Source organism: Siphateles boraxobius, unplaced genomic scaffold, assembly GCF_051911475.1.
Source record: "Siphateles boraxobius isolate OS27281-9 unplaced genomic scaffold, OSU_SipBor_1 35, whole genome shotgun sequence".
Lineage (NCBI taxonomy): Eukaryota > Metazoa > Chordata > Actinopteri > Cypriniformes > Leuciscidae > Siphateles > Siphateles boraxobius.
Genome location: NW_027508975.1, coordinates 9,326,664 through 9,348,262, shown reverse-complemented (window position 1 = coordinate 9,348,262; position 21,599 = coordinate 9,326,664). Strand labels below are relative to the sequence as shown.

Genomic DNA, 21,599 nt, shown 5'->3' with positions numbered 1-21,599 from the left:
CCCTTGCCGTCATTACTTTGTGCCCCGCAGTAATAGTGTAAGCGTGGGTGATAATCCTGCTGGAATTAGTCTCGTGTTTTGACATTGAACCAGGAGCAGCCTGTTGTCTCTCATCTCTCACTATATGCTATCCAGGGATCACTGTGATGAATATCAGCCAAGAGAAAGTGTAACAGCATAAAAATGTGAATGGGTTTCTGCCTAAATCGACATGAAACATTTTAAAAATGACATGAAAAGTTTTTTAGTAAAAAATGTTAAAACTTAGACATTCAAAGATTTTTTTTGTATGCTTTGATGATATACTGGGTTTGTTTCTTTCCTTAATTATAAAATGATCAGGGTGGATACACAGGGAAATGCACGGAATGCGCTGGACTTATTTTACACATGTACACTACCATTATAATGACTGGGGTCAGTGAAGGTCTTTGCACACTGAGACCAAAATTCTCGTCCGAAAATTTAGCACGTTAAAAAATAAATATGACATAAATAAATCATTAAAAAAGCATTTTGAGTTTGACAATTGAGAGCCACTGAATGACGAATATGAAAAAACACATGCGAGAATTTCAGACTCAAGGTTATTTAGATTTTCTGTGTTTTACGCATCTGTAGCAAGCATTTTGAGAAGTGTTTTGACAATTCAAAGCCACCGTAAATGTGAACGCCAAAATCTAGAACTGTTCAGGATCAATTGGTTCAAATAAATTGGTGGTCTTGTTTTTAGTATGTGGCTCCAGTATCGCTAACAATGCATCAAACTGGGCCACTGACATCCTGAAGTAAATTATGAATAGCTTGGGATAATTCCGCAGCTCCTTGTTAAGGAGGTGGAACACTCTAGGGCTGGACCAGAATATTCGAATATTCGTTCGGTGGGTTGGTATTCGATTTGAAAATTTGACATTCGAATATTTTTTCGAAAATATCAAATTTTTTTTTGCACACCTGGGATCCCCCGCGAAACGGTTCTCACTCGCGCTTGAATAAGGCCGGCGACACACTGGCTGCATGGCGTGAGCGTCTCAGCTGTGTGGCATGTACGTTTTTATTTCAGCTCCCATGTTAACAGGTTGGAGTTTGCACACTGCCTGTGTGAAACACGCGTCTCAGGCGCGGCTCGAGCCACGCGGAAAATGCGTGCATGCTAGAAATAGAACCGACGCCTAACTGCAACGGGAGTATTCTCTGGCTAGAGCGCAGAACAGCGGAGTTTGTATGGACCGAAGTGCATGCCTGAGCTTGTGTTGTGGGTTAAGCTGCGTTGCTTTGACATTGTGGAAAATAGAATAATAGAAACAAAATGTATTAGCCTTTAACCCGTTATTATCAATCTAAATTAATCTCGTTTTTAATTTAACTTAATTTCGTTTTTCTTTATTTAAATTTAGTTTTTTCTTTATTTAAGTTTCATTTTTCTTTATTTAAATTTCGTTTTTTCTTTATTTAAATTTTGTTTTTTCTTTATTTAAGTTTCATTTTTCTTTATTTAAATTTCGTTTTTTCTTTATTTAAGTTTCATTTTTCTTTATTTAAATTTCGTTTTTCTTTATTTAAGTTTCGTTTTTCTTTATTTAAGTTTCGTTTTTCTTTATTTAAATTTATTTTTTTCTTTATTTAAATTTCGTTTTTCCTTATTTAAATTAATTTTTTTCTTTATTTAAATTTCGTTTTTCTTTATTTAAATCTACCCTTTACTGTGTCAGTAATTTGTTAGTCAGAAAAATATTAGACTACCTTAAAAGTATTGCTTAATTTAACAGACCTGTGTGTGTGCGTTTTATATCATAGTGGAGTGTCCGTTCTCGGAGCATATAAACCCTGCCCGCGTGAGGTGCGCTGCTTCCCGCTCGCGCTGTTCTGTAGCTGACTAAAAGTTTATTAATTCTGAATGTGTCGCGTCTCGCGTGTCCATCTATATTGCACCAAATGCAACACTGCACTCCCTTGTGAAGTCGGTTGGATGAACGGTTCTCGAAATAATCAAAATGCAAAAAGACAGACCAACACAGAGATTCCTGCCTTTATTAGTGAAAAGAATATGTTCAGCCCCCTCTCGCCGAAGCTTCGAATATTCGATGTTCATTACTACCGAAGCTTCGAAGCTCAAAAAATGGTATTCGGACCAGCCCTAGAACTCTCCTTCCTTTCATACGCAATCTCAGGATTGGATGGACCCAATATTTCCTCTTTATTTTTCTCTTTTTAAGAAAAGAGAGGACAAAAAAAATCATCCTTGAATGCTTGCAACAGCGAAAAACACAGAAAATCTAAGTAACCTTGAGTCCGAAATTCTCGTATGTTTTTACGTATTTGTCATTCAGAGGCTCTCAACTGTCAAAACACCTCACAAAATGCTTGCTACGGGTGCAAAAAAGAATAAAACTTGAAGACTCCATTTTGTATTGTTTTTCACATTTTTTCCGCAAGGGATTAATTAATACGCATCAGACTCAGTGTGCAAGTTTTCTGTACATGACGAATTTTTAGTATGTCTAACACGAGAAAACGCAAATGAAAATTTCAGACTTAAAAAAAAAAAAAAAGAGTCTCTTATGCTCAATGATGATTGCATATATTCGATTAAAAATACATTAAAAACCGTAATATTGTAAAATATTATTACAACTGAAAATAAGTTTTCTAGTTTAATATATTTTCAAATGTAATTTCTTCCTGTAATGGCAAAGATGAATTTTCAGCAGCCATTACTCCAGTCTTCAGGCACATGATCCTTCAGAAATCATTCTAATATGCTGATTTGGTGTTCAAGAAACATTTCATATTATCAATGTTCAAAACACTTGTGCTGATTCATATTTTTGTGGAAACTTAAAAATATGTTCAGGATTCTTTGACGAATAGCACTTATTTGAAAAAATTATTTGAAATTATTGTAAATGTCTTCAACTGTCACTTTTGATCAAAACTTAACATTAAAAATCTCACTGACCCCAAACTTTAGAATGGTAATGTACCAAACACACCTCCCATTAACAATTTGTATTACCGTTAAAGGCACAATCTATAACAAGCCTAACTGACATAAAATGAGGCGTGTTTGCGCAGAAGAAAAATGACAATGACTTAATTTAAATATGACGCAGTGCTATTTCAGCACATTTATCACCTGTTTAAAATGTATTGTGGGTGGTTATTGAATACGACACAATTTGTGATACCACAGGTGGCTTACCCTAGGTGGACTGTTCGAATGTGCCTCTGGATCCCGGCGGCTGTGCTCAAGACCTTTCCGCAGTTCTTCCACAGACACTTGAACATCACCTTCATGGAGTTCTGTCAAGGACACAGGTGCACAGTGAGTACACTAATCAACATCAATTGACAGACCTCTTGTACCCAGCATTCAGATGCTCACAAAAGAATGACACAGGGGGGGGGGGGGGATTCAAGGGGTGAGAGCAGAACCCAGAGCCTCAGCAGGACGCCCACCTTAGATGTCTCGCTTGCTCTATTCCGAGGCTGGTAATTGGTCGGCATTGAGAGTGACATTATAGCGCAGTCTTTCTAAGCTCATGTCATTTTTCACACAATGTGTCTGCACTAATTACACAATTGTCATTTGAGAGCTGCGGCTCCTGTGTCAAAACTGCAACCGAGTTGAAAGCAAAAGTGAGCGTAAGTGAAAATGAAAGTCTTAATACTTCGATCTCTCGACATATGCTTTTACGTCGGGTGGCGTGCGGTAGTTTGTTTACCATTGTCATGACGCTAATTTAATTTTCTCTAGATGGCCATTGTGTTGGTCTGGCAAACAAAGCAGCTCATTCCCACATAATCGGTTCACCATGTCCCTAGATGACAACAGCGCCGCAATTCCCAGTGCTATAAACCAGCCACTAATTAACAACAGTTGAAACCGGCTGGTGTCCTCGTGTCGAAGTCAACTCTATAGAAGGCAGCTGAAGGTCAAAGAAGAAAGCTTGGCCATTTTTCTTCTTTTAGGAAAGACTCTTTAGAAGCTGCTGCCAGGAAGGACACTGAGAAATGACTGATTGATGTGTTTGGAGGCAGCTCGTGATTCCTAGAACAGCAATTCCTAGAAAATAATCCAAAAGGAATTTAACTTCTTCATCAACAGCATTATTAATGAGATATATTCCTAGGAATTGGTGTGAAATCATTACTTTAAATGTACCATGGTGGTACTACCAAGGTTTATAGGTCATGGACCAAGGTAATGTACCATGGTAGTTCCAGGGTATTATTTTAGGTAGCATTGAGTGTGAAAATGCCATAAATATGGTAATCACTCAGCAACACAGTATTTATGAAAGTTCTACGGTATTACCATGTTTTATGCACATAATATTCACTAAAATACTTTGGAGAATCACCACCTATATCAGCACACAAAAAGTGCCAAACAGTACCATGGCACTTTTTGAAAATGTATTCCTTTTTTTTTTTAAGTATCTAAACATCATGAAGAGTACCATAATATTATCGCATGATACCATTAATGTACCATAGTACGATCAAAGTAATTTTTGTAAAGGTTGTAAGTACCACTGTACATGAATATGATAAATATTAGTATACTCTGTATAATAGTACTACCACAGTTTTTTTAAAGGGGTCCTACTATGGCCTTTTACGAAGTCTTGATTTTGTTTTTTGGGTTGTACTAGAATATGTTTTCAAGCTTGATTGTTCAAAAAACGCACAATTAATTTTGTACATATTTTACATTATTACAGCTCCTCTCTCGTAGGGCTGTGAAACGATTAATCACATCCAAAATAAAAGTTTGTGTTTACATAATATATGAGAATTATATTGCATTTATAAATACACACATGCATGTATATATGTTTAAGAATTTATTTTATTTTATATAATATTAGATTTCTGAGTTTTTTTTTGTAATATGTCGATTTAGTTAAATTCATTTTTATTTTAGTTTTAATTTGAGTTATTTTAGTACCTAAAGTTAAACTTAATGAAAATGACAAATGTTTCTTTGGCAAGTAGCTGAAATAAAATGAATAAATAAAAGTTCTTATAATACAAAATGTAACAAAAATGTTATATATTTATGTCCATGGCATGAAATGCAAAGATAATAGTAGTGATAATGAAAACAAGGCACTGACAAACACTGGCATTGCTGTTGTCCTGGAATCCCGAGCTAGAGAGACAATAACTCAGATAAAGGAGGTCCATTCATTCCCACAAATGAGGGAAGACTGACAGGATCTGTGATGCACCTGACATGAGTCTGCTTAACTGGAAGATAAAGTATATTGGTGCCTGTGTGCATTGGTAACTTATCTTCGTAAAGACAAGTAAATTGCTTCTCTACACAGCATCATCATGTCTAGTAATGGCCCCTCCAAATGAGCCACATCCCAGAGAGGACAGTGTGTTATTAAAAGTAAATAAATATGTACCCACGACTTCTCAAATAATCTGTCTGCAATGCTAGTTTGAGTCCAGATATAAATCCCTTTTACACGCCTTCCTCTAAATTCAGGAGTCATGTCACATGCAGGAGTAAAATACAAAGTACAAGGTCTGTTAATCATATAAAATAATATAATCATTATTTATTCATGTCAAATTGCATATTTCTGAATCTGCATTGAAATACATAGGGAAATGCACTGAACACAATGTAGAAATCATGTTTTTTTGCGTTAGTTCTTTGATCAGGGCTTTTTCCATTCATCATTGTCTTGAAATATGTTTTGGGCAGATAGTTTTTTTTTTATTAATATTTTTGTAATTTACCATGTTGGAATGTTCCCCTAACCATTTATATTCCACTTGAATCACATACATTAACTAACATCCCTAAAAAAAACAAGGCATAATGGCATTAACTAGTGGTTGACTGATGCTAGATTTTGTAGACACCCATAACTTTTAAAAAATCAATATGCTGCATGTCAAAAAATTTCCAGTCTCCAAAATTGCCTATTCGCGTTAATCATAAAAAAATAAATAAAGCAGTTTAAATGAATACACTGTAACCACCGCTAACTTTCTTTATCCTTATTTTAACGCCATTTACACCAGCCATAATTAAAAATAAAACTATAATACTGGCACTTATTTTTTTTGGTGCCGATGAATATGCAAATCGATCTCTAGCATAAACATGAAGTATTCAGCACTCACATAAGGGTCTTTGTCTCATTCTAAATTGCATTTGACTTTCACTTCAAGGATCACAAACCGTGCCAGGGACACGGGCGGCAGGGTGGCTGCGGATTTTTGTGCCGCTCATTGTAAATCTATTATCTTCCTTTATCCATTCTTCCTATAGTAGCGTTTAACTAAGTTACGTCTGATCAGATCTCCATAAGTGAAGGTGAGATGACAGTGGCTCACCTTGCGTTTGCGGGGGATGGGTTCGTCGAACAGCAAGCTGTTGCCGTCATGCTCATCGATGTTGTCGTCTGTCGGGCCGTTGTGGCTGGGCATCCGAAAGGGTTTGAAGCTGTCAGCGGACAGGGGCGGGGATGGCGTGGATGGGTTGGACTGGTCACTGGGCGCGCTCCAGCTCCAGTATCCACTGCTGCTGTAGCTTGATGGAGTGAAACCTCCATCCTTCCAGGAGCCATTTAGACCCTCTGTATGGAAAGAATGGAACTCAGTGAGGGCTATAAAGACACATTAAGTCTGTGTAAAGTAATAATAACCATCATCCCTACATATATACTGCTTTAAAATACACTAAACTTTCAATTAAGTGTAATGAGGAGTGTAAAGACATTAATGTCATGCTAGTTTATGTAAGTTTATATTACATTAAAGCCACAATTATAGTACTCCATTAAAGGCCTTCAAAAGTTAGAACACATCTTCATAAAGCTCTTGCGCCCATTTTCATTCCATTTGCAGTATTTATGAGGTCATTGTGCTTTCAAATATAAATCTTTTGTAACAATATACAATATAAGTTTAAAAGTTTGGGGTCACCATTTTCTTTCTTTCTTTTTTGAAAGAAATTAATACTTTTATTAGCAAGGATGGGTTAAATTGATTAAAAGTTATAGTAAAGATTTATTTTGTTAGAAAATATTTCTATTTGAGTAAATGCTATTCTGTTTTACTTTTTATTCATCAATGAATCCAGAACAAAGTATCACATTTTCCAGAAAAATATTAAGCAGCACAACTGTTTCCAACATTGATAATAACTGAGTAACAAAACAGCATATTAGAATGATTTCTGAAAGATAATGTGACTGGAGTAATTGCTGATAAAACAATTATTTTTTAGCATAGGAGACCTCTTCCAAAAACATTCAAAATAGTAATGTGTCCAAACTTTTGACCGGTACTATATATTTACCATATAGATTTACATATGGCAAAATGGCACATACACATACAATAAACATATGGTACCTCTCTTACGTTAAAAGGTAATATCATTATCAAGTGTCTATATTGTGTCCCACAATATAAAGTGTCCCTATTGTGCTTTTTCGAAATTTACCTTTAATGCAGTGAGTAATGTAATGTAGCTGTTGGCAAATGTACAATGTCTGCAAAGATTTAAAGATCAAAGTGCAAAACAAACAAAGTTATTGTCTCCTAAAAGAAAGAACTATTCTGAACTGCCGAAACGAGTAGTCAGAAATTCCAATCTTGCTTCCTGTTGGATATTGACATTGCTATTTACCCGTTTCCAAGAAATATTATTTTGCTTGCTTTTAAGGTAATGCCATATATGCTTAAATATATAAAAATGCTTGAATGCTATTGAGTACCTAAAACAGTGATATGTAGGGTGTAAACAGATACATTTGGCTTCCTTTGTTTATCATGTAGAGCAAAAGGTGTGAAAATTAAGTTCCTTGAACTTAAAGGAGTTCTAAGCGATGTCACACATTTATTAGGCCAAACGTTTTTTGTCACATACAGCAAACATCTCCTAACTATCCGCTAGCTGCCTGTGCCCTGAACACACTGTAAATAAACACGGTCTGGTCTCTGCAGACACCCCAGGCTCCACAAACGGCAACAAAAACAAACTAGGCTAACCCCCACCACGAAACATAACAAACTGTACCATCACATAACCGACAAGAAGGATTTGTGGGGTGGGGTTTGGGGGGTTAGTGCGCGGATGAGGAGGAGGCAGGGTCTAGCTAGCCTCCGTTTTGCTTGACAATACTTTGAACGTCAACGAGAAGTGACGTCACCCAAAATCGCTTAGAGCACCTTTAATGTTTGTAACCAACCACAAAGGTTAACGAGAGGGTACACTGAGATGAAGGTAAGGTGTTAAAACCACAAGCGGAGGTGAAACTAATGAAGGCTAATGTGAAGAAGGGGAGAAGAGCTACAAGAAGACCACAGCGTAGGCGACAGCAGAAGGACATCCGGATGATTAAACAGGATTTACAGAGGTAAAGCTGACGCCTTTGTTACCGTTTGTTTCACTGTGTATCAAGTGCTAAGGAAGCCTACAGAGCTGAATTTCAGATATGGTAATAGTCAATTTGATTCCAACACGCCCTGTAAGAAGTAGACCGATCACAAAAGACTGGGTCGTCTGACCAATCAGAGCAGAGTAGGCTCGCGGAAAGTAGGGGTTTAGAGAGACGGAAGAATCTTCGAACAAACCCCCAAAACAAAATTAGGAACCGTTAAAATAGCAGAATAGGAGCACTTTGAATAAAACTCACTATTTACGGGTTGACACTTTTATTTTGCATTTAAATCTTGCGGGTCATACAGAACTTTGTTTTCCCACCTCCACGATGAGATGAGTGCGATCCAATATGTTGCCTTGTTTTTCTAAATGTGAGGTAAGATGTCGTTTTACATCATGCAGCCACTTTAATGCCCATTTCCCACATGATCCGTTTGCTGTGAGCACGAGGTACATATTTGTTTCAGTGCTCATGTTAACAGGTTAGAGCATTCACACTGCACATGAATGGAGTCCAGCAATGTGTTCCAGGAGCAGCAGCGGTGCAGATGCAGTAATCGTTTCTACACAGTCTATTTTTGCTCTGCTGCACGTGCAGAATTAAAGTGATAGCGCATTGTTAGTGGTGAACTAAATGAACAGTTATTTCACTAGAAATCCATATAATTTAAGTCTACTGTCAACATATGACTTTCTGCCCTGGGTAAAGCAAAGAAAACATGATTGTTTTCCAGAACTGAGCACTATAGCAAATGACCAGCCATGTTTACATATTAACACATGATTTATTAACTTATCATTGTGAGCAGTGTTGCTAAAATAGTTTTTGTTAACTTAAATAAAATAAAAATAATAGACTAAAAACTTTAAAATTAGAAATGTTGCCTTGACAACTAACAGAAAAAAAATATTTTGACGTATTAAAATTACTAAAAATCGACATGAACTAAAACAAATGAAAATAAAATTAAATCAAACTTTAAAATTTAAATGAAAACTGAAAAATAAAATACTATAATAGTACAGTAAAGAAAAGAAAAAGAAATGAAAATAACACTGTTTCCGAATGGGAATCAGCAGGAAATTGCTATATTTACTGTATAATATTTTTGAAACTGTGATCTGTCATATATTTTTTGTGATATTTTACTTGTTTTTCTAGCACTTTTTCATTCTTTGTGTAAATATATTGTTAGCTTATTCCAAGTCTCTTTTTCCCCCAAATAATATTTATGTGAAAAATAAACAAACATTTTGTGAAAATATTGATACAGTATTGAGAGGTAAAATAACTTAAAATAAAATATTGTTATTGTTTTTTGTACCCACCCCAGCATATCATATGCAAAGAGGTTAGCCAATCATAACAGGTCATTTACATATAGAAGTCATAATTTGTTATGGCATGTCAGCACAAAAGGTGATATGTAGACGTATATTAAGTATATATATATATATATATATATATATATATATATATACACGTATATATATATATATATATATATATATATATAATTTTTTTGTTTGTTTGCATTGCATTGCATTGCAAGAACAAAACATTTTCAAGCAATAAACTAATAAATGTAGAGCACTTCAAGGTACCGTATCAAAGGTGAAAGATCAGAATTTATAGAATTATAACTAATTTATGATAGTTTTGGTGCAAGAAACCTTTACTAACATTAAATAGGACTTCAGGGAATAAAATGAATGCTACAGAAGTGTAGAATATGGCCTCTTTATGTGATTAGTAGATGACAGCTTTAAGACAGCAAAAGCTAGTCTCATGATGGCTGAACTTATGCAATACCATCTCATGTGACACTTTTTCATGAGCATGTGACAGTGAAAACAGGAAATAGCTGAGTGAAAAGCAAGTCGTTTCTCCAGCTCATAGCAGGCAGTGTGAAAATGACTTCATGAGGACTGAGATCACTGTGTAGTTGTGATCTAATGTTACTTACCGCTAACTTTTACAGGAGGGCTCCGCACCAGAGGACTAGTGGACAGGCTGGTCAACACCATGGCAGCCGTCACTTTGTCCATGTCCACCTCCTCCTCGGATTTCCTGTAAGAACAAGAAAAATTACTTAAACTCACGATGAAATCAAAAACGCCGATTTTTATTTTTAAGGAATATTGCATTGTTCATAATAAATTATTTATCTGTGTACATCTGTATTTTCTTAAATGTGCCCTCGCAATCTTTATTCAAAAACATTAACTTCCCCTCCCTCTCGCATCAACATCTCTTATGGGAATATCACTAGACAATAGATATATTACTAGACAATCCTATAATGATACATCACGATATCTAACTATGAAAACAAAATGCCGGTGAAAAGGTTAAGTGCAGGTTTTCTCTCTTTATTCAAGTCCAAACTGTTTAGATAACAGCACAAATTTTTTTTCAGTCTGTAAATTAAATTGAACATTTTAAGTAAATTAAACAATTAATGCTTATACTTTTTAAAAGCTTTAACTTTTCTTTGTGTGTAAACTGACACATATAACTCCTTATCGACTAGTTTTATAAACCTGGATACATTTTAAAATCTACCAACCTCTTTTATTTAAACCTGGTAACCAGTTTAGCAGCTTCCTTAAAATAAACCTGGGAATAGTGTTGTCAATGGTACCGACTTGGGTATTTTAAAATTTTCTCTGATTGGCTACAATGATCAACGCTTCCAAAACATGTTGTAAATAGACATCTTTGACGCTCTTCACAGAGTACTTACACAGGTGCACACGTGAGCATTTGAAAGCAGGCGTCTATCAGCGGATCCCTAATATATCCACTGATAGACTCCTGCTTTCAAACGCTCCCGTGTGTATCTGTGTAAGTGCTTGGTGAAGAGCGTCAAAGATATCTATTCACACCATGTTTGTCCCATCAATGGTATAAAAGCCGAAGTGCGTCCAGACTTTGGGGCATGGGGCATCTTATTATTTTACTCACACTGCTGTCCGCCATCCCATTAAAAACGTTTTTTTTTAGGCTAGTTAACTTATGTTCACGTTTCACTCATTCGTGTGTTGAGTGCCACCTCGAGGAGCCATGAACTAGGGATGCTTGGAGCAGGGAAATTTATTTAGAGCGCCTTATTTTATTAATAAAAATATATATATATATATATTTGGCGCCAGCGTATTGATTCTTATTTCGCACGGAGAAGGACAACGATGTATATCACCCTATCGATATTTTATCCCACCCCTACTCTTGAGGGTGGGACAATACAAGCGAGACAATATTCCAAGAGAAATTGAAGAACAAACTTATGTCACATAATTTCGAACAAAATCAGCCCTAAACAACATTTATTTGAGATGTAATTATAATTGAAAGCGACAGTGAATACTTGCTTTAAAGCGATCTATTGTGCAAGTGCTATATAAATAAATGTGACGTGACTTGACTGGAGAGCTAGTGCAAACAAATCCACATCGCTTTGATCATTATGCTTCTCATAACTGCCGTTTTCTCACTGCTGTCCTTTTTGTTGAGTGTTCATTTTGATATTGAGAGGAATGTGTGCAGCATGTATTTACATATTCTTCTAAACATTGGGATGTTCACCAACAGTATACCGGCCGCTACCTCTTATGTGAATAAAAAGGACTTTGCCTTGAGTATATTCGGGCCTTAATAGTTAGGTATTACAGACCCCCCTAAAATGCTAGTACATACATGTTGCTCCGAGCTTCCACGCCAGCTGCTGCGTTCATTGATCTGGGATCTCCAAAGCTGCACTGCACAGCGTTCCTATGATGCACAGAACAGGAACATCTGTCCTGACAGATGACTCTCATCACTCACAGATGCAGTGTAACATGTCTCTTTACGATAGCATGATGGCGAATGATGATATCTCAACACAACACCCCGTTTCTACTTTGGGAACAGACCAGCTGATCTTGCGCCGTTTACAGGTCTTCAAACAACAAAAAAGGGCTGCGTGAAAGACGTCATTTGTTTTTATATAGCAAAGGACATCTGTAAAATCTCAGATGAGTATTTCATGCCTGTGATTGAAGGACGGACAATGAATGCGTTGACGTGTGGATGGAGTAATAAATCTTCTCACCTGTCAGCTCACAGGAGCACATTCTCTCTTGGGAAAAACCTGAGCTGCCCTGCCAAAGGCACAGCATGAAATCTCATATGAGAGAGAGAGAGAGAGAGAGAGAGAGAGAGACCTCTGGCTGACAAAGAAGCCCGGGACCTCCATTAGTGATAGGCCTAATTTATGTTTCTCGTGCGGCGAGAATGATGTCATTACGGCTTTCGGATAAATCACGGTAGGGTGCCATCGATGCTGCTTTTCCCAGGACCACACCATTACGGCTACTTCCTGGTCACCTTGGGAGAGCACACTGGGAGTGATGGAGCTTTCCAGATAATGCCACGCTGGTGCCCTGGATGACTGCTAATTAAGAGCTTTAATATCTCACATCCAATGGAATATTGTAAATTTAAAGAAACGCATTAGATCCTGTGTAATTAGCATGTGATATATTGCCACACTTGAACAAAAAATGATCTCTGAAGTCCCAAATCACATGAGTCATTAGTGTCCTTATCAAGCCATGGGAGTGAAGCAAGCCACACATTTATGAACAGTAATTAAAAGAGAAGGTGAGCAACACATTCAGCTGTAAAACACATACAGTATATGTTGGGAGACTAAGGGAGCTTTCACATCGCTGCGTTCCAAATCCGAGCGCGATCGTTCCCGGCTCCCGACTCAACTTGATTCTATCGAACACTGGTGTTTATCTTACGTCACCACAAACGTGCATGGTAGAAAACAGGGTGCGGGTCAATATATTGTGTTTTCCACTAATTTGGTGCTATTATGCACAGCAGAGTGATCGACACAACAAGTAGATTATGAAAAGATGTAATTTTGCACATCCCTAATCATAGCCCATCCCATTATCACTAGAATATCTTCAACCATGAAGCTGGAAAAACACATTATGGGAGTTACGGTTCTCAAATAGAGAAAAAGAACAGACAAACAGGCGCTCTGCTGTGAACTGAGCCTGTGCTGTATCCAGGGCCTGAAATTAACACCCGACCACACGTCAAATGCGGGTGAATTTTGCAAATGACGGGTAACACTGTCAATCTACTGCCACATTGGCAGGTAGCCAATGAGAATTGAGTGATTCTTTAGGTTTTTTTTGCAACTGTTGTTCTCTTACATTTCAACAAAGTCCACCATTTTGTTGGATTTTAGCTAAAAATTTTGCTGCCAGCTGAAACTAACAACCAACAAAAACATGAGGATTAGTCAAAGAAAAGTAAAAAAAAAGACGTTTTAATACAAAGTGGACAGTTGGCAAACAACGGCAAGGTTTGTGAGTGGCTGATTTATGACAGTAGTACTGAACAAATGTACTGCAGTGACTGTCGTGTGTATGGCTCAGAAAAAGCAAAGTCAAATCCTTTTGTAATAGGGACTAAAAACTTAAAATTAGAAGCAGTTAAGGACCACGAGTCATCAAAAAGCCACCTACACACGATCTGCGGTCAAGGCACTGACGTCCATGAAAGCAGCGCCGTTTGAGAGGATGCAACTGCTGTTTCGGAACTTTCATGCGTTCGGAAAGAAGACGAGGCCCTTCTCTGACTACGTTTTGATGTGCGAGTAAATATAAATAATGCAACGCTGACATAGGCTACAGTACAATGAGAGTTGCACAGATGTGTGTGCGTGTGCATGTTGGGAGTTGGGAACCGGTGAGAAAATGTCCGGTACCCGGTAACTTTACCAGTAATAATAATATTAATTTAGAACTCAGATTAGCAGCAGTCAGTATATGACTATCTGTGACACTGGAAATCAATGAATAAAAAGATTTTAAAATATATATTCTAAGAGTGCAATTGACCCTTCGCTAAGCCACGCCCGAATACCGCCACTGGCCAATCGTGTCTTAACAACCGTAACTAGGCGCGGGAGGTCTGGCAAGCTTTCGTGCGAGGGAAACATGCCGAGGCGTTGTGCGTATGGATTGTGCAAATCTGATGCCCGGTATCCTAAAAGGTTGGACGGGGGAGTGGAATTTTTTTCCTTCCCGAAAATCTAAAAGCCAAGTAGAGAAAGGATGTGCGTGGATCAAGCAGTGTGGGAGACCCCATTCAAATCTAAATGTTGACAGGATTAACAAAATCACCTATTGCTTGGAAGTTGGAAATAATGACGGTTCTTTGTTCATAATGCATATATTTTAACGTATAATAAGACAATTAAAGACAAGACGGAGGCTCACTGACATACTTTAAAATATATTTCAGCATTTTGTTAATCGACGGCCTACTACCCCTGACTAACTTTAACCCAATCCGATCGCGGCTCTCCCGTTAGTGTTATTCCACAAAATTTATGGATAAACTTTGATTTATAATTATTAGATTATTTTCACATTTCACTTACCCTGCTGTGCACGAACATAGCTGTTCCTCAATTTGTGTGTTTGCCGTTTGAATGGTCAGCGTATGAGACGGCTGCTGCTTGCACTGGGACTATAGGCTTTAGCTTACATTTTTATGAAATTATTTGCTAATCGGTTGCATATTATGTCGTGGATATATCCCTTGAACGCATACTGCAGTCCCATTTGTCTTGCTCTCTCAGATATTTCACATGTTCGCCAAAAATTACCAATTATCTCATTGGGAATGTCTGACACCGATGCATACACACTGTAATAGACGTGCCAGGCGCGAAAGCTTGACAGGCGTAGCAACAGTAACTAGGGAGCGAGGGGCTTAGCGAAGGGTCAATTCCTGTTTTTCACCTTTATGAGGCACCTTTTACCTGGCTGTATCTGATGTTGACTTACTCTCACTGGCTTACTTTGACGTATTTGGTTTCCTCATGCTCTTTCTGCTCATTTTCAATCAGGCAGATATAAATTAATTACCATGTTGTAGAAATGAGCTTGGGTATGAATTACCCAGATTTAAGAGTCATTAATATGCGGTATTTCTTCCAGTGGCTTTCATCATTTGCAGGAAGACAAACGACAATGGCTTTTTTTGGTCATGGGAGTAAATGTGTGAGATGGCCACCAGCCAGGAGGGGGAGGCAGTCTGCAGACATCTGTTGCGATTCAATGGACAGATGTGCCAACTTTTGTAGCCGCCCAAACTCGTAAGACAAATGATAGAGTGGGTGGCTGGAGAAAGGCTATCCAACATACCTTCAGACATCTGGACCTTTGTGTTTAATTAGTCCATTGAGGAGGCCTATGCCGACAGTGGCAGAAAACTGGAAACATGTTTCCAGTTTCAAAAATAACGGTGGTTTAGGAGGATATAATAACAACTGATTGGATTACAGTCAGTTTCCTAAGCCAATATCAGTCTTCCTGCATTTAATCACTCTGGACTCATTCAAGCCATTTTTCCTTGCAACAGTGGCACAAAAAATCTTTGACAAAATAACAGTGCTACTTCAACATACCAAAATGATCGAAAACAAATTGCACTCCCTTCAGAATTCAGAGAGCATTTCAGTGTCAGTAGACACTGATAACTCTGAAATAGCACTGGGGAAATCAGGGGAATTCCCCGAAAAACCAGAGCACTTAGCTCCTCCCCTGCAGCCATCCCCTTCCTGTTCGGTTTTGAGCTAGAACAGGAGGGAGCAGAGAGATGCCTTTGAAGTTGTTCGAGCTGGGCCGTCCATCGTTTATTACAGTCACTAGTGTATGACGCTCATTTCCTTCTAAATAACGGGCAATAAATCAGACACCTCAAGCCTCCCGGCCTAAGCTCCTATGTTCTGTTATCACTGCCATCCACGTAAAAATCTGCATACGACATGGGACAAATATGCATGAGAGACATTGAGGCATTATAAAACTTTAACCTGCTATAAACATGTAGCATTGTGACTGTGACCTCTGACTGTTAGATACTAATCAGATACGGTCATGGACCGAGCCTTCCGCGTTTTTCCACGGCCGTGTGCAGATCCAATCAACATCATATACCTTTAAAAGATAAAACAGCGGAGGCATATATGGGCTGATATCTATCAATTTCCTGTGCAGTATCATTACAGTGCAGCTCTGGTTGGTATGACTGTACTGCATATATTGTATGGCAGTTCAAATAAAATTGAGCAGGGTAGTTTCTGAAATTTGGTTGATTTGACCTGGAATGACACTGAAAGTAATGTCAAATCTCTAAATTATAATCTGGTATGGTCCAGACCCTAACAAAGCAAAGTCTCAGCTTTAGATGAAACATCCATGGACCTCTGTATGCGGAAATAATCACTGGATTTACGTTACCGATATGCCGCTTCTAAACAGCACATAAAAAAAACTAAATGGTTGGTCACTTCAGACAGTGTCTTTCTAAGGGTACGTTTACACGACAATGATATGCTAAAAACTGAAGTTTTTCCTTTGAGTTTTCCGTGTACAGACGACACCATTGTCAAAACGATCCCCAATTACACGGATCCGCGAAAACTAATAAACACGCTGTATTCTGCTGCCAGGCCATTAGATTGTGATGAAACACTATAGACTAAGCACATAATACGCATGTGCATGACGTCATTGTCTTCAGAGATTCGCGTTTTTGTTGTTTACATGGAGACCGTTTTCAAAAACTTGCACTTTGAAACCCGTTTTCAAAAGTTTGCGTTTTCAGGCACCCAAAATGCTGTTGTCATGTAAATAAATGGCCAAAACGCATAAAAAGTTTTACGTTTTTACTGTTTTCAGTTTTGATAATGACTGAATCTACTGCACGCTCTACCACCCAACCGTTCTGGAAATCTCCCCCCTTTCTGTCTCTTTGGAAGGAAAACTTGCAAAGCGCCCTGGAGCGAGAGACATTAACCTTGGCAACCTGACATAAATACACTTATTCTCTCTTTTTTAATTTGATTAAAGAAAAGATTAATCCATTCATCATCTATTACTTTGTATCATTAAAGGTCGAGCATGTCGTTGACACAGGGCACAAACACACGCACGTTCTTTGTTCTCAATGCCACGCTCGTTTCATCTCGCCCCCTCCACCCTGGCTCCAGAAGCGCTCTCCTCACGCCCGTAGGCTAAGCGCTCGCACAGGATACGTTGAATGTGTGGGCTGCGCCGGTCTCTGGAGCCCGAGGGGGGTACTATCGGTCAACACAGGGATGCTCAAGGCGGTCCAGAAATCACAGTGGTTGGCACCGGCCCAAAGCCAGCCTCCTCTTACCTCACACACACACGGCCCAGCTCCCTGTATTATGGATAAACATTGTGCCTGTGAAACCTGGCCCACGGCCAGAAGCAAAGCTGGAGTCAAACAACGATTTCCCTTAATACTGGACAGCCTTGTTTACTTGCTAATCTGCAAACAGAGAACAGACAAAATACAGTGCTGCGTTTCGGCTACACTGGCCACTCGTACGGCATTTATACCTGCCCCCACCCATCGGGTTTTTACAGTTCTCCGCAGTGTTCATGAGCGTTCCTCAATGTGAGGAGGGTAAACACACTCACAAAGAGGGAGGTTTCCACATTCCTGCTAAACATGGGCTGTGTAAGAGCTGTGGTATTAAGGGTTAACATCGACACCAGGAAGGTGTTCTTTTTTACTAGTAGGACCAGATCGTGTTTGTAAAGAAAAAGAGAAAACAAGGCTCTATCTGACACCGTCACACAGTGCCATTGTAGAGTCTAGTACTTGAAAGAAAGAAGAAAAATCCCAGTCATTCATGCTGTTGGGTAAAAAAATATGACAAGTATGCTTGATATGACAAGCTTCTCACAAGCATGTCGAAGAAAAATGGACAGGTTGCAATTGCAGGTGCAATTGCAATCTTTGTTCTGGACCGTTTATATCAGTTTTTATTGAATATCATTTTGCATTATCATTTATGGCTGTCACAATCATGAAACTTTGACTGATGATAAAATGTAATTTAAATAATTTTTTTGAATGATGTAATTGTCTGTTTTGTTCATTTTAAAACTTCTCTTTTTTTCACTTTAGACCTAGAATTCAATCCAATAATGTTTTATTTCCTTTGTAAACAAATAGTGCATAGAGGTAGAATGACATGAATTACATTTGAAATATGAAAATATTCAATATATCAATATATCAAAAAATATGATTATATATTGATGACAAATATGATCAATATTTGCTAGTATGCTATGTTATCAAAACATTTAGAGTTACTATTGTTTTTATTATGAACATTATTATCAACAAATAATTAAAACAACAAAACCCTTTGTCATAAATCAATTTTCATACATCATTTAAAGATGGTCTGACCTGTAATGTCCAAAAATATTTACAAAAAAGCTACTATTTATAAATATTTACAAATATTATTGTTTCATTATGAATATTAGAATATCATAAATGAAAGCAATGATAATTAAAATAAATAAATGTTCATATGTCATTTAAAGATGGTCTAGCCTGTAATGGCCAAAAATATTTGCTATTATGCAAAAAAAAAAAGCATATATATTTATATAGATATATAAATTAGTAAAATAAAGCAAAAACTTTTAAATGAGTGCTGGTCCACTGCACACACTAGAGGAGTTCACACATTAATCATGCAATTATAAAAGAGGTTAGATCAAATAATGGTGATTAGGAGATTATGTAGTAATCGCATCAGTCCTAATAATATTCCCTTGTACAAATGTAATAATTAAAAATATGGGTCACAATTCACGATTACTTGTATTAATCAAATAATTTTCCCGTTTTATTGGTTAAACAAATCAAAAGCTAAATTGTTCCAAGTACCCCCTGGAACTAGCTTAGTTATTCCAGGTTGGGAATCAGTGATGAATATTAACCTAAATACTTCAAACCTCAAACATTGTCCCACCTCAGGAGACACGAATGTGAAATATGGTAGTGTGCATCAATGAGATGTGGCATTGGCGCCCTACATTTCAGTCTACATCCCACAGTATAGTTCACACAAAGATATGACCCACAAAATGAACCGGCAAAAGACCAACCGTAGACTTTGCGTCATCTCCCCCAGAGATGTGCCATGATAGAGTACCTGAACTGCATTCACAAAGCCAGCGCTGGGATGTTCAAGAGCCAGGCCGTTCAGCGGGCATAGCAACTGCTTTGATGGACTCGGAGAATTGATGTTTCTGTCTGACCTAATGAGCGATGGGAATACAGAGCTTGTTGCTGCTGCAAGCCATTCATTTAGCCGCCCCTTTTGTCAGGAAAAAGAGCGAGGTGATAGTGAAAGGAAGAGGCAACCACGTGGAAAAGGAGTCTTTATAAAGTCTACAGCGGCAACAATGACTGCTGATCACACTTGGTCCTGTTCTATTCCCTGAATACTGAACTCACATCAATGCCAGTGTGTTCCTGCTGGCTACCTGCCAGATTCACATGTTGTCTTCAAGTAATGTCGGAATGATCAAATTAATGATATGGGACACTTCAATGTCGCATCAACCAACTCGAAACTTACGCTTTCCACACCATGTTATAGAAGTCAAAGGGGTTTAATGTTGTTTTAAACAGATGAAACATTCTTTAAAATATATATCTTTGTTCTTCAAGAAAGAAAAGTCATAGTGGTTTGGATTGACATGAGGGTGAGTAAATGACAGAATTTGTATTTTTGGGTGAACTTTCCCTTTAAGGTTACTTTCTGAATCATTGTGGAATGCTAATTGGAATTCTTAATAATAAGTACATTTTATTTGTAATGTATAGCACCATTCACAATGCATACAGAATTATTTTTAAAGCAGATTTACAAAAAAAAACAAGATTTTTTTCACCAAATTTACTAAACAGTTACAGCACTATAGTGCAAATTCTGTTGATTTTCCACTAAGATAACCTTATCTAGCTGGCTAACATAGATAAGGTTTTGTAGAAATGTACTTGTTACAGTGTTAGATGCATCAGGTGTTAAAAACTACAAACCAGACAGCAAAGATTTGCATCGCATGTCAACGGTTTCAAGCAAAAGAATGTTTATAAATGTACGAGTTACATTTAAGCTATTTTTGTGAAGAAAAAACAAAACAAAAAAACAAATGTGGTAAAAAAAAAGTTAGTGTAAGTAATAAATAAAAGTAGTATCTATACAGCTAATATAAAAATACTAGTTTGAAAGAAATGCTTATAAAGGCTCCATTTATTTGATCAAAAATACAGTAAAAACTGTAAAATTTTGAACTATTATTACAAACTAAAATTACTTTTCTATTTTAATATATTTTCAAATGTTAATTATTCCTGATAGCAAATCCGAAATTTTCAGCATCATTACTCCAGCCTTCAGTGTCACATGATCATTCAGAAATCATTCTAATATGCTGATTTTCTGCTCAAGAAACATTTCGACAGTTAATATTATCAATATTAAAGACAGTTAATATTTTTATAACTGCTTAATATTTATGTGGAAACTTATTTCTTTTTCGAAATCTTTTGTCCATCCATCAATCCATCTTCCTCCGCTTATCCGGGGTCGGGTCGCGGGGGCAGCAGTCTGAGCAGAGAAGCCCAGACTTCCCTCTCCCTGGACACTTCCTCCAGCTCTTCCGGGGGGACACCGAGGCGTTCCCAGGCCAACCGGGAGACATAGTCTCTCCAACGGGTCCTAGGTCTTCCCCGGGGTCTCCTCCCAGTGGGACGTGCCCGGAACACCTCCCGGGAAGGCGTCCAGGAGGCATCCGGAACAGATGCCCGAGCCACCTCAGCTGACCCCTCTCGATGTGGAAGAGCAGCGGCTCTACTCTGAGCTCCTCCCGAGGGACGAGCTTCTCACCCTATCTCTAAGGGATCGGCCAGCCACCCTGCGGAGAAAGCTCATTTCGGCCGCCTGTATCCGGGATCTTGTCCTTTCGGTCATGACCCAAAGCTCATGACCATAGGTGAGAGTAGGAACGTAGATTGACCGGTAAATCGAGAGCTTTGCCTTACGGCTCAGCTCCTTCTTCACCACAACCGACCGGTACATCGACCGCATTACTGCAGAAGCTGCACCGATCCGTCTGTCAATCTCCCGTTCCATCCTTCCCTCACTCGTGAACAAAACCCCAAGATACTTAAACTCCTCCACTTGAGGAAGGATCTCTCCACCAACCTGAAGTGAGCAAGCCACCCTTTTCCGACTGAGGACCATGGCCTCGG

At 38.0% G+C, this 21,599-nt stretch overlaps 1 protein-coding gene across 2 annotated transcripts in view; it reads right to left on the bottom strand.

Annotated features, from left to right (window-relative positions):
- The window catches only part of znf704 (zinc finger protein 704), a 54,523-nt gene that overhangs the window by 8,118 nt on the left and 24,806 nt on the right, over positions 1–21,599 (bottom strand). For both annotated transcript variants that reach the window (XM_077196283.1, XM_077196284.1), the window contains exons 3-5: positions 10,387–10,490; positions 6,364–6,605; positions 3,203–3,303 (exon numbers count right to left, since the gene is read on the bottom strand). In XM_077196283.1, the coding sequence (XP_077052398.1) occupies positions 3,203–3,303; positions 6,364–6,605; positions 10,387–10,490 (447 nt within the window). The remainder of the gene's footprint in view (positions 1–3,202; positions 3,304–6,363; positions 6,606–10,386; positions 10,491–21,599) is intronic.